At 41.3% G+C, this 23,472-nt stretch overlaps 1 protein-coding gene across 1 annotated transcript in view; it reads left to right on the top strand.

The window, feature by feature from the left end:
- The first annotated feature begins 21,594 nt into the window (after window positions 1-21,594).
- ELOVL4 (ELOVL fatty acid elongase 4) overlaps window positions 21,595-23,472 on the top strand; it is a 33,501-nt gene continuing 31,623 nt past the window's right edge. Inside the window, exon 1 of the mRNA XM_066315063.1 lies at window positions 21,595-21,898. Coding sequence (XP_066171160.1) covers window positions 21,799-21,898 — 100 coding nt within the window. The 5' untranslated portion in view covers window positions 21,595-21,798. The remainder of the gene's footprint in view (window positions 21,899-23,472) is intronic.

The raw sequence follows: 23,472 nt of genomic DNA, 5'->3' as shown, positions 1-23,472 counted from the left end.
AAAGCAGTCCAAGGACAGCAACAGAGAGCAACATAGGTTCCCATGCAGTGCTGAGAACTGTTGAGCTGAGAAGCCATGCACTATTCTGCACAGTTCTCCATGCTGTCACTGTTGCTTCTGGTACACATATAGCATTTTCTTAAGGAATACCTATAATATATAGCACAATAGTGACCACTGCCTGATAGAAAGTGTTGCTTTCTCCATAAGAATATGACTAATTTAAGAGATGGTGATAATTTTGTGCAGAGCCATCTCTCCTATTCTGTCCTGACAGGTTTGCAACAAAGGTAATAATGAAAAATCATGAGATTTCCCTGAGAATAAGATGTTGCAGGTTGACTGCACACTTCCCTTATTGATGGGGTATGAAAGCAGCAAAAAATTAGGAGAGGAACCATAGTTTCAGTAGCAAACTGTGCTTGTGTTAACTCACTGCAGCAACACCTCCTCCCAAGGTTTCTTAAGGAAAGAGGTTACTCAAAAAGTAACCCATAGATAATGGTATGATGGAACCAATCACCAAGAGTGAATGAATTCAAGGTATGAGAGTTGAAATTAGCAATTAGCAAATGTCCAGACACACAATACCAATAAAAGACAAGATTAGAAGTCTTTGTCCACCCTGTTTCTACTACACATGTGAGCAGCATGAGGAGACATGCACAAGCTGGTTAATCCAGTAAGCAGAGGTACACCAGCAGTCAAAATGTGGCAGTACAGTGTAGGTCAGTCAGGAATGTATTCGATATTCACTGGATAGCCCTGGCAACTGCTGATTATCAGCACTGTGGTTATTTGAGCTACCCAGAGCACAGCCCACATAGTGGTTCTTACCAGTGCTGCTGCTGTCCATCCCCTTTGTGGGTGAGCACAGGGAGAGGCCAGTGGAGGCAGTGGGTTATGCTATGCAGAGCATTACTCTTGGTTGCCTGCCAAGGTAACTCCAGGCTCATTGGAAGGGCTGACCTACATGTGGTAGTCTTGCAGCAACACTTGTTTACATTGTGCATGGAATAGATACCCAGAGGTAAGACAAGACAAAACAAAACTTCTTTTTAAAAGTAAGTTAACAGTTTAACAGTTATCCCATAACTAGACTGCATCACAAGAGGATTTATCCCCAGGGAGAAAAATACAAGGGTAATCAAAGGGGGATCCCCATAGCAGTGTACATTTCTGATGCTGTGTAGCAGAGAAATCCCATCAATTGACAAGTTTATTACCTTATGCCCTGGGAAAGTTGAAATTCCAGATTATGACACTATAGAAAACCTTAAAACAATTGTCTTCAGCAAACAAATGTTCTTAACATTGCTGATATTAAATCCTTCAAAACTGGAGTAACAGTCACATGTAGGCAAGATTGCTGACATTTTGACCCTGCCTGGTATGTATTCCATATATACTAGGAAAACTTGATTATTGGCTACAGTAATTACTTGGTAGGACATTGGCACTTAACCTCATTCTCAGTAAGGAGGTTCTGTAGCCATGTGGTGCTCCAGTGTATGAGCATGGAAACTGGTTTGAAAAACCTGTGCCTGTTTGCAGTGGTGAGAAGGGAATTTAATTACGATCAAATTAAATACCTTGATTGTCAAGGAAAATCTGTAACACCAAGATGTGAATGCAAGGGCTGTCTTCCAAATAGAGAAACCTGCCAGGAACCCTTCAAGCATAACACTGTTTGAAGGATTATGTCGGAAACTTTAGGCTATTAGTGTCTTAAATCTCAGTGGATGTTTAGAAAATACTGAGCCCATTGAAGATGGCCTGAGTTTTGAACAAGGTAGCAGCAAAGATCAAGGACTGAGCTAGCATAAAGAAAAAGTGTGCAAAGGAGATGACTGGAATATGTTAGAATTAGCAATTCATATGAACTGTCAATGAGCGATGTAAGGGAAATCTACTGTACAGTTGTTGAAAGTGGTTTCAGCAGATGATCTCTATCATTTCTGTAAGGCCTAGATTCTGAGTGTTTACAGGTACTCCTGCTTGCCCAGCCACTGACCAAGACAGGCATATCCCATGCCTAAGTACCAACTCTTTCGTACAAAAATGTAATCTAACACTTTTAGGATGCCTTAGAACAACAGATTATAAATAAGGGTTGTCTTATTCGCCAGAGTTATTACTTAAAAAAATAAATTAAAAATTAAGATAATAGAAGTTACATTTTAACATCTTATTAGAGCAGTAGTGAATCATTCACTGTAGTGTGGAAATTCAGCATAATCTAAATGGATACGAAGGAAGGGGGTTTTTTTCCATGTTAAACTGAAAGAATCAAGCATTCATGGTTGAACAAATCCAATTCCTTACAGCTTATACTGTTCTGTAAGCACTCTACAAAAAAAATCCATCCCCAAGTCTCATTTTGTCCAAAAGAGTGCTTGCTGTCTCTCTGAAGTCATGATATCTGACCCTGATTTATTTCATTTCTTCACCAAAAAGACCCACAAAGCATCTTAAAAAAAGTCTAGCTGACACTCATCATTAGGAAGACACAGCAAAATTTTCTCACATATGAAACCATTATACTTAATTTTGATTTTTTCATTGGAATCTGAATTCCCAGGTCTAAAAGTACCACAGTGCCTAATACTAGCTGGCCAGAAGGCTGGCAGAGCAGCCAATAAGATCAGAGCTGTTTTTTTCACTAGTCTTTATCTTACATGTCTTCCAATAAGAAACCACATGTGGTCACATATTTATACCATGAAGGTACATTGAAGAGGGGAACATATCAGCCAATTACTGTGGGCTAAGGTAGGGTCTGAATTTAGCCTAATTGCCCATGTTACCATGCACTACTGTCTGGTTTAACCTCCAAAGAATATGGTCAACAGGTCATGTCATCTCTCAGTGAGCTCAATTTTACCACAAGGTGAGAGTAGATGCATAAGGAGATACTGGTGAGTTGTTAATATGTGAGGGCTTCAGATCCCTAGATTACTTCTTGCTCCCTTGCTGTTCTCCTAAGTTTGATTGCTTTTAGATCAGGTCACTGCAATCAAGAAGAATAATTATTTCCGTTCAGGAAACCCTCAGCATCTAGCTTAAAGGCATATTTCAAGATTTCTCCACAAAGCAAAATGCTTCCCTGTTTATTTACAGAGATGACATATTAAACTGTGATTTTGTGAATGCTGCTACATATTAAAGATAACAAGATCTGATTACTTTAAATTAAATATTTTCTAATACTATCATGGAATGATTTCCAGGTTGATTTTTTTTATTTAAAATACACCTTTTCTGAGAAAATATGTTGCAGAAAACTCTGTAAAGGCCAGAAAAGACATTTTCTAGGACTGCTTTGGATGTTTGAAGAGAGAACCATTTTCTCTGAAATTTGATTTCTTACAGTCTTCAGTTATCTACCTCAGTTGCCATGACTTTCCAAAGATAATTGAATGTCTTTTCAATTACATTGGCTAGTACTTGTGGATGTGTCCCATCAGATCTAGTGTGTACGTCCAGTTTATTTAAATAGTTCCTAACATTATCCTCATCCACCAAGAAAAAGCCTTCCTTGCTCCAGAACCTTGATGTATCTTGGGAAACTCTGAGCTTTATATGAGAGGATTTTAAGAACAGAAAACCTAAAACTATGATGGCATTGCAAAAACAAATTATTCAATTCTCATGTATAAAAATCATGTGGTGGTGAGTAGGGGCTCAGATGTGATCTTATTTTTACATGTGGTGCTGAGGAGTCTCAAATTAGTCAACAGCAAATGACTCATTTCCAAAAAACTAAGTCATTGGAATACACAAAAAAGTCACAAAAATACCTCAGACTTGAATAAAATGTCTTATTATTTAAGGAAGAAAAGAAAAAGGTGTTTGAGACATAACCTGATTGCTGTTAATCTTTGCTGGGAGAAAAAAAGGGATATTACAGTGGTCTCTAATTTAGTGGGGAAACATTCCAAGGAAGACAAAGCACAGCACTGAGCATAAGCACTGACATAAAGCTTTCAAGAGGATTTGTGAATAATCATCTTTGAATCAAATTTACTCTGAAAGAATTTTTTTGGTCAAAAGTTTCTTTGTCTCAATACACGTGTAATGCAACGAAATGCAGTGAGTCTGACATAGCAACACATGTTAATTTCATGGTCTTGTCTGACTTAAAACTGTTGCATAATTCATTCCAGAGGTCCTGACAGTGAGTTTGAGGCCAAAACCAATGTCAGACTTCAAAAAGTACTGCCTGAGCTGAAGAGTATGGTTGATGCTGTGCATCTAAAGACTACCAGTCAGGCTGAGGTATCTCTGATCACTGTCAAGGCATGAACACCAAAATTAGATCGGAATTAAAAACACACAGTGCATGGAAGATAGAAAAAACCCTAGTAAAACATGAGATCATTTTATCAGAAGGAGAAGAGATCCCACTAAGCAGTGAACATTTTGAAACTCCTACTCAACAGTGTTTCAATATAATTTTTGTACTAATGAATTTTCCATGGAATTACATCCATATTTTGTCATCATGGACCAATCATTTGAGTGTGTACATTATTCTGCAGTTCTTAACAATGCAGCATTGACTATGGTGTTGATTTTGTTCTAGATAAACATTCCAGAACTATCAAATGCATTGTCATCTTTGTTTTATATTTATTAGTTACTTTTTGCTTCCAAAATGACTTACCATATGCTGAGTGACTGGGTTGTGTAGCTGTATAGGAGGTGTAATTCATATGACATGAATATTTTGTGGAACTCTTTTTTGCATCAGGGTTTCTACCATTATCCATCTTAGTCTTATCTCTCATCTACTCCATCTGTTGAAATGGTGAATTCATTAAAGATGGGTTTAAAATAAGACTTCTGAGAGATGGTTGTCTGAGATGTGACCTTTGTGCTGAACAGGGAATACATAATTGTTGCCAGACTTACACAGCTTTTTGTGGAATTACAAATTTATCAAAAATTTGCATCATAAGAAGCAAAAAGAAAGAAGCAAATAAGCTCCATTAGAGAACTGAAGAACTTGGGAACAGTTCTGAAGGAATAACCTGAGCATTCAGGTACAATCCCTTTTTAATATACGTCTAAGGAAAGTGGTTGTATTATATTCTTAAGAGAAGCCACAGTTAGATTTACATGTGCACTGCCTCTCTGAGGGAATGATTTTGGTTGTTCATGTCTTCTTCAACAATCCCATCCACTTTGTGATAATTCCTCCCCAAGTCTACACTGTAAAAGTATACTTTTATTCTCTCTGTCTTCACATCATTTTTCCCAAGCAGAAAGGCCCATCTGTTTCCTCACCTACATCTGTCTTATTTGCATCCAGATGCTGCTCTACTGCTGCATGTTTCACTCCTGTTCCAGGAGACACCCTACCAGCTGGATTGGTGCTAGAGCCAGGACTGGTCTTTCCTTCCTTCCTTCCTTCCTTCCTTCCTTCCTTCCTTCCTTCCTTCCTTCCTTCCTTCCTTCCTTCCTTCCTTCCTTCCTTCCTTCCTTCCTTCCTTCCTTCCTTCCTTCCTTCCTTCCTTCCTTCCTTCCTTCCTTCCTTCCTTCCTTCCTTCCTTCCTTCCTTCCTTCCTTCCTTCCTTCCTTCCTTCCTTCCTTCCTTCCCTCTCTCCCTCCCTTTAGTCTTCCCTCTCTCTTCTCTTTCACTCTACTCCTTATTCAAATTCCACCAGTGTTTTTTTTATAGTAGAAAATAAAGGACTAACTCATATCAATTTCCAAGTGTATAATTTGCTAATAAAACTCTGTAAGTTTTTGAGGACTCTCTGAATTCTGTTGTTCTTTTCTGACCACAAGCATCTATGACTGTTGGGTGCTCCCCTTCCATAGAAGTGTGTGGGAAATGGATTTGTAGAGAATTCTCAAAGCCTGACAGAAGGCTCACACATTGTATGCATCTGTATGCAAACTGTGAGATAAAATATGCTGACTTAGATAAAATTTGTGGACCAAAAAACACTTATAATGTATTGTAATTAGGAAATGGTTTGGCTTCTGATTGTGATGGCATGAATTGTAACATCTGTACCATCTCACCCTTCTCATGAGACTGAAAATGGAGTAAAAGTCTTTAAAACGCCTCTCAGGAGCCCCATCTCTGGGTCAGAAAAAGGGTTAGCCCAGCAGGAGTGAGACACTACCCATACAAAAGCAGGCCTTGAAATGATTCCTCTAGGTTATCTAGGAAAATTTTGCAAATATCCCTGAAATAACAGCTGTCTGGAATGGGACTTTCCAAGTGTCAGTATCATCAGTGGTACTCAAACTCATGTTATTTATCCATTACATAAACACATGGAAACTGGATTGCTGAGACTGCTATTCCATCATTCTCAAGTGGTACTCAACATGAGGATGTGTTTGTATCACAGAGTCACAGAATCATAGAATCATAAAGTGGTTTGGATTGGAAGGGGACCTTGAAGGTCACTTAGTTCCACCCCCCCTGCCATGGGCAGGGACACATTCCTCTAGACCAGGTTGCTCAGAGCCCCATCTAACCTGGCCTCAAACACCTCCAGAGATATAGCAAAGGTTATGTATTGTGACATTGTTAAAGAGTTAGGATGTTTGCTCTTTGGGGGAAGAGAGATTTTAGTCTCTTACTGATAAGGTCATTATAAAGCACGTGATATCACGGTAGCTTCAAGAAATCCCACTGACCTGCTCCTACTGTGGTGCCAATTGCAGGATGGTGAAAGAATGTGCTGGCTGCAGTGAAAACATCAGTGCATAGGGATACACCTGGATGCAGTCCTGGTCAGGTCTTTGCAGAATGCCAAGCTTACAGAGCGAGCACTTGCACACTAAATGTTACCTTTTCATTACCTGAGTAGATAATGGCAGGCTCTGGTTGTATACATAATGCCCATACACAATCAACTGGTAAATCTGGCACACACAGACAAAAATTCTATCCCCTCCCTCTATGTATAAGGGGAAGCAATCAAGGAAAATGAAGGATGCCTCCTGCTCCCACATCCGTTATTGCAGAGTGACGTATCTTAGGAATGAAGGAATGCCAGACAGCCCTGTGTCATATCGTGTGTTGTGCACTGGTGTGGTATGCACATCCACACTGCTGTTGTGGACTGATTTATATTGTGCATCAGAGACTTCTGGGTTTATATACTCTACTTACATTAAATGTTTTTGGTGAGACAACATGTTTCCCTTTCAGTTTCCAAGTATATAATACCATTTTTAGGGTACCCAGCCATTATATACAAAAGCAAAAGTATGTATAGAACGACAGAAAACATTTTTTAATAGGAGAGGTGGAAAATGTTTTCTTCTTAATCTAAAAAAATAAACCCTTGTTAGGAATTGTTATCAACATGACATGCATCTCGTCCCATTTGAAATAATGTGCATTTGGAAGCCTGTTCTGAAGTGCTCTGGGGCAAAATAAACAGAAGACTCTGTTGAGAATTTATTTTTCTTTGTTAACTAGCAAAAACTTTTAATAACTGGGAAAATGTAAGGAGGATTTGCTAAGGAAAATAATAATATTACATGTATGGCATCATGGCTGTTTTACCAGAAATGGTTTCACTATTGCTTCATACTCAGTAGGTCCTGGAACACATTAGTAACAGAGACTGAAAACAAGCAAACTATGGAAAGCATAATTCCATCTGTTAATGCAAAGGAGATTTCTTCATTACCTGGTGACTCAACAGTGTATTATGGACTGCAACATGTGTTAGTTATGGAAGTTGCCATTGAAAACAAGCACTCACTAGCATCTCATTGACCACTGCAATTCTGGGAGTATGAAGTGGTCTGAGGTGTCCCTTGACAACTGTAGGGAAAATTTAGATAAGCATGAAAAGAGGCTGAACTATGAGAGGAGTTCCAAAAAAGCAAATGTTTCACAAGCCTTTCCATATCCCTCTCAGTCAAAAAAAAATGGCAGGAGCCAAAGACTGTAAGTGTACTGAGTTCCACAGTCCATCCATTTGAGATAATTTTTCAGTGTTAGTTACTTTATCTTAGTCTACTGCTATGTTGGAGCTGCAAAAGTGTTGGAAGAGATAGGTACTCTTCCTTAGTATACCTATATCTCTTATATTCCTGCAAATTGCAAAGACATATTGAAAGAGGCCCTAGATTTAAGCTTAGATTGCTTCCCTTCCTCCTCTTTCCATGTACAGAAAAAAAGAGAAGTGGTGCAAAAGAAATGCTCTTTTCCCGTCTTTACATAAACCATAGCTGTAAACCAGTAATAAACTCAGTGCAAAAACCTGGATACTGTAGAAAAGTTCAGGAATCTCTTCCTGATCTGTTACTACTCACTCATGACAACAGTAAAAAGGATTGAGTGGACCTTTTTCCTGTCATAGATGCTCTAAGACACAGCTTTTACTTAGTTCAATGCCTGTAGCATTCAGCAAAACATCTTCTAGTTCATGCAGTGCCAGAGGCTGACCTTGAGGTCTGTGGTCATCATGGTCTCTTCTCCTACCTCTCTGCCATTATTAGCATTCAGCATCTCAGTTACTTTCACCTATATCCTACAGGGAAAGGTTGAGAGAGCCTCTGAAGTTATGTCAGAGCAGATGATGGTGGCTCAAGGAGTTGGCTGTTGGTTGTTCACACCAGCAGCTAACCCAAACCATACCATGACCCAGATAGCAGCAGGAAGAGTGACTTGCCATTGTGTTGCATGGCATAACTGTGGTGAATTGTGTAGCAAATGGAGAAGGACACATGGAAAGGGAAAGTGAAACACTGTGCAAATGTCAACTCATTAGAAGTTGTCCCAGTACGTGGAAGAGTGAAAAGGGAAAAAGCAGGGAAAATATGAATGTGAAGAGAATTATATGAATAATACTTTGAAACTTGTTTAGCAACATGTGTTTGCTTCTTTCATATAGCAAAACAGGAAGTTAACTGCACAGGATTTCTCCTACAGCTCTGGTGATACTCATTGATGAGTTGAACTGTAACTCAGTACAGCTACGCTCTTTGACTTGTGTCATTTCTCACACTGATGACAAGTTTGAACATGCAAATAAGTGATGGACAAGACTGGCAGTAGAGAATGAAGCCAGGAGGGGAGAGGAATGCTGTGGGGGAAAAATATACAGCAAATCTGTGTTGAAGACAAGCTCATACCTAGGGACATCAAGCCCACTGAAGGTATGAACAAAACCTGGCATCAATAGTTACCTGTGTCCCCAAAAATTAAATGGCAGCAGGGAAATTAGCTGCACTAGCAAATTCATAAAACAATCTCTGTCTTGCTTTCAGCCTAAGCCAGCTGGGCTTCTTCCCAGCTGTTCTGAAGATTTGTCCAGGGTGTAGGACTCAAAAACTGTCAGCTTGTCTTCATAGAAGAGATGCTCCACTCTTCTGGTCACTTCTGTGGCCTTCCTGTGGACCTGCTCCCATGCTAAGGACCCCAGAGCTAGACACAGGGGGGGTCCCATCAGAGCAGAGCAGAGGGGCAGAATCATCTGCCTTGACCATCTTGTCACACTTTTTTTGATGCAGCCAAGGATATGGTTGATTTTTGGGGCTGCCAATGCACATTTCCAGCTCATGTCCAGCCTCTCTTCCACCAGGTCCCCTAGTCCTTTTCGTCAGGGCTATCAAATTGTTTCTTTGCTGAAAGATTGGATTCCACGGAATCAAAATAAATTAATCACACAAACACAAAAATACGTCAAGTATGTAGAACGAGTATTTGACCCTTGCCTCTGTCCTCAGGCTGGCTTTATCTGTACCAAGTTTAGTGTATGACTGATGTGAACTCATCAGGAATTACTTTGTGCACACCACACCTCAACCTATTTACTTTGAATAGGCCGGAAGCAACGACCATATTACACTGTTTGTATTGATTTGGGAACCACACCTTATGATTACCTTATCTTTGGGCTATGATTGTGAGGCATCCTTTTGTATTTACATTTCTGCCACTGGTTTTCTGTGCAACTGGGGACAACTTATTTAAATATGCTATAGCTCCATTTCTTCATCTCTAAATTGGGGGTGATTCTTTCCTCATGAGATTGTTATGAAGACACATTAATTAACATTGATAAACAGAGGATATCCTGGGGTGAATGAGATAGATACATGAAAAGTATTCTTATTATTCATATTATGACAGCACATTCTGCTTGTATGTACACAGGGAATATGCACACAGGCTCAGAATGGGTGGGTCATGCTCCCCACTGGCTATGGAACCTGAAGCAGCTCATAGAAATTTTGCAGGTGCACAAAGAAAAGTGAGACTAAGCACGAACTTGCCATTTTGATCAAACAACTGCTACTGTTTATTACTTATTCACAAGAACGATATGTCACCTATATTGTACCCACCATATCCTTTAAAGTTAAGTTGGACACCTGTATAACAAAAATTATACAAGTGTGTACCCAGCTTTATTATTGCACATGTGGGTTCTCATTACACTGTGTTTCTACGCCTACCCACGCAACACTGGAGAATCACCAGGAAACTATGGAAACTCCAAGTCCTGCAGGCATGACCTAAGGTTTCTCCTCTAAAAGCATGGCAAGCCCTAACCCCAGAAATTGAATATGCAGCAAGAATCCATTTAAATTTAACATCAGAGCTGAGCTCACATTTGGAAGAAGGAAAGGAGGAGGTGGAAGAGGTGAAGGAAGTGAACTCACCTCAGGTACCCATTTAAACATCAGTAAGATCAGTGAGTCATTGTTATAGGTTACTATACCTTTGCAGGAATATTATCTTGGTAGCTTCTAGCCATAACATGGACCTAGCCTTCCCTTCTATGGCCAAAGCATTTTTCATGCAGCCATGTCAGAATGTTTTAAAACTTCCAATATCTGACTTGCCTGCAAGATATTTTTATCTAAGCTTATTTTGCAAGGCCTTTATGGTAAGGGCACTGTTCCTGCTGTAGGTGTGATTTCTAGCATAAAGGTTCCAGTTCTCGTCACTATGGCATTACAAATAAACTCTTACTACTTGCAATTAATAGAATATTTTCTCAACCTCCTAAAATCTGTAATTGTTATACAGTGAATGTATTCCACTCATAGATAAAGTTCCATTTATACATATGTTAGACATACAAAATATTCACACTTTAGGATATAGTGCAAAATAATCTAACATATTTACTACTGTCATGCAAAAAAACCTCTACACATTCATAGGGAATCTGAGCCCAAATGGCAGTAAAAGTTGCTGTAAGTGCTATATATGGTTTAGTGTTTGATTTTTCTAGGTAAAATGGTCTTCCAAAACTCCTGTGATGACCATATTGGATATTCTGGCTGTACTGAACTGCTGTTAGTATTATTAATCACAGTATTACCATTCCTATACAGTAGCATAGTTGAGATTATTACTACACCTGTACATTCACAAATATTCCTTTACATTATGATTTAATCTGTATCATTCCTAAATTTGAGTAAATTAGGCATTATAAACATTACCTGATCATAAAGCCTGTATGATGTACTGTGAGATAGCATATACTGAAAGTACAGCTCAGGACATGTCAAATCAGGAAAAGAAAATCTAGGGATAGATTTCATTTTTATTGGTCATGCAAAAATTTTCTGTTAATTCTAACACAATAAATGCTGTACACATGGAATAGAATACAGTTTGCATCTCACCTAGCCACTTCTCAAGTCACCAAGTAAAGCTATCCCATTTGAAATACTTGAGCTAATATTATAATTTAATGGATGCAGATCTTTGATTATATGCATTATATTTAAAAACCCAAACGGCACAGAAATGGAAAACTCATAGTCCACAAGTATTAAAACATTAAAGTACTTGGCCAAATGACTCCCTTAAATATTAAAGTTGATTTTTCTCTGATCTTGAAACACTCATTAATTTAATGTGCATTAGAGAAAACATGCTTAAATATTAAATTGGTTGATGTTACGAACCTGCAAGTCATTAATGTGACTCAGGTTCAGGACTCAATTAAAAAGGCAGAAATTGGATTTCATTAAAAAAATAAAATGTGTAAGCAATTAATGGCCACCAAGCACCTATTATGAAGTACAGATTTTGTTAAATAGGTTTACTATTTGAAGATCAGGAGTCTGACCAATAAAGATAATGGTACTAGCCTACAAAATAAAGCCTCTGCAAGCATCTGAATTATGTGAGTTAAAGAAATTAGAAGTGCGAAAACTAGTTTATTTAATTTTTATGGATTAACAAGTAGCTAAGTGAAAGTCAGGGTAACAGCAAATGGACCATAAGCTGTATGGAGTACAGTAATTTCTGAGATAACATCGACAGGTCTGGCATTCACATTTCCACAAAAATACTGAAAACTTGCAAAAACTTTGGTGAACAATATAACATCTGGAATGTGCCTAACACTAATCATCAAAATAAGACTAATCCGGTTTGCAATAAAAAATCAAGAAGATACTAAATGAAGAAATATTAATTGAATACCTACATAGAGAAGAGATTACTGACAATAGACTGATCTATACAGTAGGGCTGAATAGGTATAGAATCTGCAACTGGAAATTCTGACAAGTAAAAATAATGATAAGTAACAACTTATAAGTCATTAATTCAGAAAAAAAAAGAGAAATGGAAACACTTGTATGCACAGATATGACTTCTTTGCTGCAGAAAGTTACATGGGGGCTATTTGATAGGCAGCCAGTCTGGGCTGAAAACAGAGCAGAGATGGTGACAGCAACCAAGAAGGATGTTTCATCTGCTTCTTGATACAATAACCAGCAGGTCTGAGGACCATGTCCTCTGCGATGCTCTGAGCTGGCACTGGTTTATGCATGGACCTGCACTTTGGCAAAAGTTTCTGGTGCACTCCCTTACCCCTGTGTCAGCAAAATACAGGGGATGGCTCTTTTATAGTCAGGTGCTGTCTTGCACTGCATTTTTCTTTAGGTACTGATATTGTACTGTGTAAAACTGTAAAAAAATTAAAAGTATTGTTTCCCTTCTGTACTTAAAGAGCCTCTGTGGAGTTTGAATACAGCCCTGGAGCTAGTTCTATACCGACAGATACCCTTCCTAGAGCAAGTTGGTATAATGAATGCTACTATATATCATATATACTGTATAGATACCAGTACTGTTGCATGCTGTTATTCTCTCCAAGACAGAGGCATTTGTTGAATTTCATAAAATGTTTGTCAGCCAATTTCTTCAGCTTGTCAAAGTGACTCTGACGGCAGATTTATCATCCACCACAATGACTGCTCCCGAAATTTGGATATCATCTGTGAACTTGTGGCAGATGTAAGCTGTTCCATTGTCAAAGCCATGAATGAAGATGTTAAATAATATTGCTCCCAATATGAATGCCCAAGAAATACCACTTGTAAACAGACATCACATAATTTCAAAGCTGTTGCTCCAGCCTTTTTTTTTTTACTCACTTTAATTCACCCAGCTAGTGAATTAAACTAATGGGTAAACCCACCTACCCTGTCCATCTAGTTTAGCTCCAAAGATGCTGTAGGAGTAGAGCCAAAAGCTTGCCAAAGTGTAGGGCATCCATTTCTCTGCCTTCATCTTCAAATCCAATCATTACAACGAAGAATGTAATTAGGTTGGTCAAAAACAATTTGCAATTGGTAAATCCATACTTTTTTTTTTCCAATCACTTTCGTATGGCTTAAGAATTTGCTCCTTAACCTCCACAAAGATGAAAGTAAAGCCGGGTGGTCTCTATTTCCCCAGCTCTTTCTCCTGGTCATCCTGGAAGATGAGTGTGACATTTGCTTCTGAAGTCATTGGGAACTTCTGACCACAGTAACCTCTTCAACAGACAGAGAACAGCCTTGCAGTGATATTTAAGGCTTCCTACTTGGCTGTGTGTTCAAACTGCTTGAGTAATCCCTAACTCAGTCTTCCTCTAACATTGGTTATATTTCATCAAACATATGGAAAGACTGAGAACAAATTTTGCCAATAAAAAACTGAGATGTAAAAACCTCACCTTTCTAACTCCTTCATTACTGGGCTATCTGTTCACTTGACCTTATTCTTCCTTTTGCTACTTCCTTCATGTAGTTCATCAATTTTTACTCTGGCTAGTCTTTCGGTTTTTTAAATTCAATTGTTTCAGACTTGGGCATTCCTTCTGTATTTATCCTGAGCAGCCCTTGCCTTCTTCTGTGTCCCATAGGATCCCTTTTTCCTATCTAAGCCCTGTCAGGAGTTCCCAATTGAGATAGTCTGGCTGCCTCACGTCTGCATCATGTCCTGCAGACAGAGGTTGATGCTTCTCATGGTTTGAGACTCACTCTCCTGGGATCCTTTTTCTTTCAAAGGAGCAGCTTCCGGGAACTTGCACAACAATAATCTGCCTGAGGTCCTCTTCTTTTAAGTTCAGTGTTGATATCACTTCTTGCCTCTTTTGCTTCCCATCTTCAAATCTTATAGCTTACTAGGTCTGGATCAAGCAATCCTTGTTTTTTTGTTATTAGAATCAACTAGGTAGAAATAAAACCAAATTTTATTGTTCAACAAGGTTATTTAAAAGACAAATTTTTTTCCATCTTGACATGTATCAATAAATTGATCCTCAGAATATACTACTGTAAATATTTTGTTGTTATTTTATTGTATTCTTATAATCCAGCATCCTTGGCCACTTTCCCAATGAAAAGGTAGGTAGTACACTTCTCTTGCTTTTTCTGCTGGAAACAGTATAAAATAGGTGTCTGCAAAGACTCTACTGAATTCAGCGGAGTCCTGTTCATTTACACAAGATCTGTTCCAGGTGTTGATTAATGAACTCTTGAAATAATTCAGATACAGAGCTATCCTTTTATGTCCGTGAGCCTCTCATTATCTCTGATTTTCTTGTAGGTATTACAGTATCTGATTAACCTGCATCATTTGGACATACTTTAATATTGCCTCTAACAGATAGGTTCTCTTCCAATGTCAGGCTTCCCAGGTTTTGGTTTTAAGCATCTTACTACATTACATAGATAAGGCCTAATATTTTGAGACAAGACCTGAGGCAAAATAAAGATTTGTGGATAAATGCACAGTTCATAAAATGTGCATGCTGATAAAATGTGCATGCAGATAAAATATGCTTATTTTGTGCGCCTACTCATAGGCAATAATGTCCTTTAAAAAAATACAACAGTTTAAGGTGTCAGCTTCCCTTCTGTGAGTCCATTTATCTGCCACGTAGAGCTGTGACTCTTACCTTGGGGACAGGTGACTTCATTCCCACCAGAGCTTTGTAATCCTGGTAAAATCTTCCTGAGTATTAATTGCCTCTTGCGCTAAGAATGGATGGCTCAGAGGCTAACACCAAGCCCAGTGCCACAACACCCTGTAATGGGCAGTGCAAATCCCAGCAGGAAGCACAGTATGCCTGCAGAGCAGCCCTCCCTGGGGATTTCCCTGCCTATTGCCAGGCAGGAGAGATGGATGCATGACAACTTGGGCTGAGTGTGAACAGGATGTGGTAGAAGATGATTTCAAGGTTCTTTACAAAGTAATGACTGTATTTCTGATTTCAACAACTAAATATTCATATGTTCTATTACATTTTTCTGCTCTTGCTTTTTTCTCTGGAAACACTATTGTGTTATGCACACACATACATACAACTACTACAAAATTTTCTACTGCAAATCCTGACAACTAAAAGATTTACAGTAGTCACTGCACAAAAACTTAGAGCAAAAACTCATACGTTTTGTAAGAAATTTGGAATTTCACTATACATGCATAGGAAGTGTTATGTTTTATATATGTGTATCTATGTGTGTGTGTGTGTGTGTGTGTGCATGTGTATGTCTGTCTTGCCTTCAACTACCTGGTGGATCTTCAGGTTCTTTCCAAGTAGTGTCATGCCCATGCCTGCATATGGCATTGGAAAGACCAGTGAACCTTGGCTTTATATCAGGGAGTGGCCAAGACACAGGTAGTTTAAGGGACATGCCAAAAATTTCTGCTCTATTCCATTCCAAATGTCTGGAACTGGCACAACTTTTCTCTAGGTTTAGTTTCCTCATACATAAAAGGAAATTGATAATGCCAGATTACCTCAGTAGGGCTATATGGCTAACCTACTGATTATACAATGTGTAAGCCTGTGGCATATACTTTCACACGATTTTCTGAGGATGAGACAACACGCCTATAATGAGGACTGGCACTCACTCTTGTCCATCCAAAGCGTGCAGATCCACGGCATATCCCCCTGGCAGAGTGTGAAAGGCAGAGCGTGGGCCAGGTCACACCAGTTCAGGGGCTGACACAGCCTTTGTGTAACTCCTTTATCACGGTTCTGTCCTCCACACACACCACACAGGTAAAGGGCATGGGCAGCACCACCGTTACCACCCATTCTCACACAGCTCCAGCCAGAGACAGCACAATGGCACCCAGCTTGCATAACCAACGCCCTTCCACCTGACTGCACTGCTATAAGCAGCTTCTGCAGGGGACTATGCCCTACATTTCAGGCCATTACTAGCGCAGAAGCAAAGGTGCAAGATCATCCCTACAAACAGCTACACGCCTTCAGGAGGCTGACACACCCAGTGAAGTGGGTGCAGTAGCAGTGACACACACCTATGGAAAAGGCTGGATTTGGTAGTTAGCGACTTGCTGCAGATCTGACTATACATGTTGCTGTCATTTCAACACAGTGCCCTCAAAACATCAGCCCATAGTTTAGCATCGTCCTTCTCCAGCATGTACACATATGAAGCCCTCATTGCAAAAGCCTGCTTGCCACACCTCACAAATGATAGATGCTGTGACAGATATCACTGCAGATAAAAATCTTAGCTGTGTAAAAGTATGAGAAACCATAAAGAAAAGTATCATTAAGGCAGAGTGAAATAGTATATACACAGGTTTTTATCATCCTTGTGTCTGTTGATCACTCATTTTTAAAAGGAAGTTGAAATGCAGGTAAAGCTATGAATGTATGTGTCCCTTCTGGGTACACAACACATCTCATATACTGGATATACACATTAGCTTCATGGTTAGTGATGCCTCCCACACGGGAATCAATTATAAGTTAATCTCTCAGAATGGCACTGGGAAACACTGGACTAATGGCTCCTCTTCTGAACCAGAACTAAAGAGCAGCAGTTTAAGCTGAATGCAGCCCAGCACTGCAGGCCAACACTTCCAGTCTCTGCCCAGACTGCAGTAAATGGGGTTAGTTCTACAGTTTAGGAAAAAGCTCTAAATGTAATGATCCTGAGTTGAACTAAAGTTATATTTACTTGAGAGTAAAGCCTGATGTGGCCTGGGAGAAAGCTGCCCACCATTTCCCTCACCTTCTTGGCACCAAACTTTTATGCAGAGAGATGAAGAAGAAATGTCAATACGTATAGAGAGCCCTTTGGAAACTACTTGAATTTACTTCACTGGGAGTGTTCAAGCTGGCCCTTGACCATTTAAATCAGGATGTTAAACATACTTTAGTTCTCATATTTCTGTTGGAGCCACAGTAAAATGGCTGATGTTCAAAACATGAAGTTGACACATAGGAAGAATCCAATTCAGTGCTGATGACAACAGCAAGGTGGAACCTTGTGGGAACTTACATCAAAGGTAATAAGTTTTGGCCAAAGCCTGCACAGAGCATTAGCATCTCTGGACACTTTCTGAATGCATCACTCCGATATATTTGGTTTGGAAAAAAATTCTTTTGATGCAGTTAAATGTATGAAAAGACAGATGGCATCTAGCAGATGGCTTAGAAAACAAAAAACAGAATCTGTCTCAGATTCCATAGAAGATTCTCTGTGCTGTGGAATACCTGGGTGCAGAGTTACCCCACCTCAAATTATGGAATTAACAGCATGTTATGTAATAAACAAACAAAAAAATTATCAGTGCTGAAAGACACATTGTTGGTTTTAATGTTATTATTTTTAAAAATTATGGTTGCTTGAAAGCAGCTTCTTTTAAGCTTTTATAGTATACAGGTGCCTTAAATCAGCCTTTCTATTAAAGCAGATAGCAGGTGTATTATTGCATAGGAATACACTGGAGCCTGTATGTGTTGATTCAAAGATCAAATGAGGTTTTTTTTGGCTCAGTGAGCAGTCTTTATAAGGGATATCAGCTTGAAAGTTTTAACACAAAGAGTGTATCAGCTGGGCAGGCTGTGCAAGAAAATCCCATGCACTGCAAATGAATGTGCTAATTTATTTAATCATTTTCCCTCCTAAGACATTGATGGAATCAAATGAAAAAAAGCATGAGAAGTTGATCATTAAAGTAATTAAAACACATTTCTAAAGTTAAATGTGTTTTCAACATTTAAATTTAGTCATGCTCAACACATACAATACTTTATGTGCCTTCTTTACTGATAAGTGAATAGGTTGTCCCTTACCACCTCATGGAACTTTTAGATCTGTCAAATGTGTTGATTCAAGCAATTTTATGCTTTCCCACCAGGAAAGTTTCTGGTTGTGGGTGATTCTCTTTGTAGCAAGGCAGAGTTCTTTTACTGCTGTTTTTGTCTTTTATTGAACTGCCTGGAGGAATCGCTGTCGGCAACACGCAAAGCTCTGACTGCTTTCTTCCTACTACACTTCATAAATATTACCAAATATACCTGCATTACATCTTCTCCTTACAGCAATTTCATTGCTAACCTGAAGCAAAATCTGAGTGGGGATACTTTCAACTAGTGCAGAAGCATCTGCTGATTCATCAGTCATTATGATAGCATATGCTTCATGGAAATTAATGAATAAATGCATTTTTACAAGCACGACTAAAGGCACTGATCATTGGGAACTTGTAACATTTCTATCGCTACTTTTTCATGAACAAGCAGAAGATGGTTTGAAACAGTTCTGAAATGAGACATAATTGGGGTTTTTTTACAAAAATATCTGGAAGAAATATAAACAGTTTGTATCTGGAATGGAAACTGGGAGGAGACCTTCCTATATCCACCTGTCCCACGACTTCCTGTTCCCTTCTGCACCCTTCCCAAAGCACACAGTTGCCTACTCCCAGCAAAAGTACCCTGGAGCACTGGGCAAATGGCTGGAGCACAGCTGGGAATTCATGTGTGTTCCTCTGGGATCAGCTGCCACAGACCTCCCTTTTCCTGGGAGAAATTTGCTCATCTGAGATGTCAGGTTTTAGGAACATGTAGATTACCAAGTAGAAGATGACAACACTGGCTAACTAATGATATTGAAAAATCATTATTTTCTGACTACCATGCTGGAGATTTCCTTGGAGGATATTTTGATACTATGCCTTTGGGTGCCCTCCTACTTCTGCTCTCTTTAAGTAGAAGACATGGTCTCAGCATTCTTAAAGCAGCATATCCTGCTGGGTGCACAAATGTAGAAAACTAACTGGGATGTGTTTGGAAGCCCCAGACACAGACCTAATCTTAAAAGCACGTTGACATATTTGCAGGATGAAACTAATGAAAATAGTCATAAATTTCAGCATGTTTTTTAAAGGCAATCTCAAAGCACAGAAGATATTGTTCTGGTTATATGTGTCGTTTTCTCCTTGTCATCCAAACTCTGCAGCTCAGTTGTGGCTCCTCTCAAGCCTTAATGGCTCTGTAAAATTATCTATGTACAATCGGATTGCTAATATAAAGGATTTAATTGCCATCAAGAAAAGTTATCAAATCGGAAATAGATGAAACAGTAAATTGGATGATACGAACATTTTATAAACAAAAATAATTAGTGTCAGTTGCGCAAAAAAAACTTCCACAGAATAAATAGGCATTTTAATAAAGAAGTAAGCATGTGTAGGCTATAATTAATTATTAACAGAAATATGTATTTATATTGCTAATGAGTCTTGTTCCCTTTTTGTTCTTTGGTAGACTGTGGATCTCCACTCCTTTTGTTGGTGGCACTCTCCTAAGTCCAAATCTTGCCCAACAGGGCAGGGGAGTACAAACCTTTGTCATGTTGATTCACACAGTAGCCCGTGTGGCCAACGCAAATGGCCACATACCAATTTGGGGATTATGACTCAGTCTCCTGGTTTCCCTTTGATTTAAACGATAATGTTACAAAAAGTTCTGGAGCTGTGCTTTAGACAATGCTAACCACATATCAAGATACTAAATGTCCAACAATACACTCCAGTGGTTTCTCCTGCTGGAGGCATAGGAAACACAGCTAACTCTACACTGTCTGCCTGAAACTAGAGAAGGGGGTTGGTGTTCACCTTGCCCTACCCAGTGACAGATCCATTTCAGAGCCCTCACCAGACCTTTTGCCATGAACAGCGCCATCAAAATAAGGCACAATTCAAGTCACTGTAATTCATGAAGAATTTTGATTGACTCTCCTCACGTGAGAGAAGTAGCAGCTGTCCATACAATATCCACATGCAATAACCTTGCTTCGCTCCAGCTTTCAGCCAGCATTGGGTAAGTTGGACTTTCCTGTCCATCGAGGCCTCCAGGTGTTGACACAGCTTCTCTTCCTTTTCCCGGCGTAGGTGATCCCTACTGCCAACCACCTCGTTTTGGTGCAGTGACTCTGCTTCCAGTGGAGTAACTGGTGATAGCCAGTGTTCCTCTCCTGCTCTCCTGTTCATAGGGCTGGGATCGCAGCAGCCAGAGCAGTGAGGGAGCTAAGCCGGGAGTGACTCACCCAGGAGGAGGAGTGTGAGCTGTGCTCACTAGGACCAAGTGACAAAAGTGACAGAAGTGCTGCTGCACTGGAGGAGGGAGAGGCAGACACCATCTGATCTGCTGCCTGCTAGGAGGAAAGCTTGCAACTTGGGTGGAGCAGGTCCCCTCCTGCCCCTCGCTCCCGAGGGTGTCATGCAGCCATCTGCACTATGCAAGATCATAGGACAGACAAGCTGGCAAGGAGGAGATAAGGAGCAAAGGGTGTGAGGAGCAGCTGGTGCCCTCACACCAGAGGTTTTGCTGGGACTGAAACACAGGGTGCAGAATGGATGCTTCTCCTGCAGTACCCAGCAACATTTCAGGCAGCTGAATCTCTCTGCTCCGTGAAGCGACCATAAAGGCCCTGTCCGGGAGATAAGGGAGGTGTGCGAAGGGCAGCTGGGTGGCGTCTGGGGAAGGCTGGTCAGGCAAGTGCCACCAGGTGGTGGGGCAGGGAAGTAGGGAGGTCCCGTTGCTGTTGGTGGTGTCACCCGGAGGAGAAGGGCCCTTAGCGGAGACTCCTGGAAGCAGCAGAAGAGCCTCGATACGCACAGAAGGAGGTAACGCCAGCACCGCTCACGTCGGACCCTAGGCGTGTCTGTCAAGGGGTAGCGTGAGGGGAAGGGAGAGGAAAAATCCAAACTGCTACAAAGAGAAAAAATTAAATAGGAGTTGGCTGAAATATTCATTCCTCCCCCACTTTCTGGTAAAAAAAATAAACAAATATAAAAATAAATAAATCCTATTCGAACACATGAAGCCAGACGGAGGTAAGAGGCGCCTCCTCGGGGCGGAGGAGCGGGCTCCGCACCTGTCCCCCCGGGGCGGCGGGCGCCTGCGCGGCCGGGCGCTGGGCTCCGCCGGCGGGCAGCGGGACGGCGGCCACGTGACCCGCCCCGCGCCGGGCGCTGCGCACCGAGCCGGGAGCACCGAGCCGCGGCCGCCGCCGCGCCGCCCCCCGCCTCCGCGCCCTCCGCCCTGCCCGCGGGGCACGGGAGCCGGTGACGGGAGCGAGGCGGAGTCTGGAGGGAAGATACGGAGAGATAGAGATTTAAATCACATCCCCGGCTGTAGAAGGGGCAGCAGCAGCAGCAGCCCCGGCGCAGAGGCACGGACGCACGCGCCGAGACAAGGTCTGCCGGCTCCGCCGCTGCTGCTGCTGCTCACCATGGGTGCCGCCGCCGCCGAGCTCCCCAGCGCCATGGGCCTGGTGTCCAGCGTGGTCAACGATACCCTCGAGTTCTACCGCTGGACCTGGAGCATCCGAGGTAACGCGCCCGGGCGGCCGCGGCCCCGCCATCGCCGTGCCCGGCGCCCCCCGCCCGCGGCCGCTGATGCGCAGCGGCTCAAAATGGCTCCGTCTCCCGGGAGACGCGGAGCGCGCTCCGGCTGCCCGCGATGGGCCCGCGGCGGGGCCGGACCCCCCCGCTCCCGCCTGCCCTTCTCGCCCCTCCGGGTGCGCTCGGCGCCGGGTTGGTTTATCTGCCGTAATCCCGTGTAGCGGCCCGGGATGTGCGGGGCATCGATCCGCGGCAAGGTGAGCGCGTCCCCCGGGCGCCCGCGGATGGATGTAGCGAAATCCGCTTCCCGGGGCCGTGGTTCCTCCGGTTCTCTGCCGCCGCGGCGTGCCTTGGGGTGGCCCTATGGGGATCCGATGTCGGAGGTAAGCGAGGCCCTCCGGTAAGTCGTGCCGGAGCTCAGGCGGTCCTTGGCTTCTGCGGCAGGTGGGAGCCCCGAGTCGGCACCGCGTGGAGCTCAGCAAAAGAAATGAGGAAATGAAATGGTTGTTACCGGCAGTGCAGCAGCTTTTAATTTTAGATTAAATGTGTTTGGGTCAGTTCTGCTGTTTGCCGTTTCCAATATGCTCCACTCCTGTACTGGCACTCCACGACCGCAATGTGGCAGATGCTGAAGGAAGAGTAAATGTCTTGGAATATGGAGAAATGTGCGAAAGCTGCTTTCAGTGCTGGGACAGCAAATGAGGTGGTATCTTGCTGCAGTGACCCGTAGCTCTGGAAGTGTTATTGGTCAGCGTGAATGGTTCTGTCTCGTGTGTCAAATGAAAGGAGTCGAAGCTTTCACAGTTGCTATTGTGAGTAGCCACGGACAGCTGACAGAAGGATCGTTTACTCCTCTGGATGTTTTCTTCATTTTTTCGTTGTCTGCACAGTGATAAGGTTTAGCTGTTTGGAAACACGTAGAGCAAAACTGGAGTGCATGCAACTGTGGATGTATTTCACGGCAGTGTGATAGCTGGGAATGTGGGGCCTTCATTACAGACGGGAAGCTCACTGCATCAGCAGTCTCTGCTTTTCCGCCCCCCTCCCTTCTGCCATCTGTCAGATAATAAATTAATCTTATGTTATAGATGAAAAGAGCTCAGTTTTTTTCACAATTTGCCTTTCCATAACTTCTGTGTTTTGCAATATTTTAAAAATTGAGCCTGCATGTATATTTTTCTCCTCTGTTTTTAAAAACTGCTAGAATATGAGAGCAAATAAAAATGCTTGCAGCAGCACTGCATTGTAATCTACCAGTGTTTGCTCCCTTTCTCTGACTCTTGCAATATACAATTGTTCATAGACTGCCAGGTAATACATGAAAGAGATGCTATTCCAGTCAATCAATAGCATTTTTAGATGGATATAAAAATAGATGTGGGAACAAAGTTGATAACCTCATAGATTACTTGATTTATTTAAAAAAAAAAAACCCTTCAAGTTATGATATATTTCCTGAACTTCAAAAATGTTTGTGTAAGTCTGTCAATAGACCATGTCTATTGTAAGCAAAAATTATCAGAGGGGGGAAAAAAAAGAAGAAAAAGCAAGTAAATGTAAAG

Source organism: Sylvia atricapilla, chromosome 3 (assembly GCF_009819655.1).
Source record: "Sylvia atricapilla isolate bSylAtr1 chromosome 3, bSylAtr1.pri, whole genome shotgun sequence".
Classification (NCBI taxonomy): Eukaryota; Metazoa; Chordata; class Aves; order Passeriformes; family Sylviidae; genus Sylvia; species Sylvia atricapilla.
Note: the sequence above shows the minus strand (reverse complement) of the source record. Positions and strands in the feature narration are given on the sequence as shown.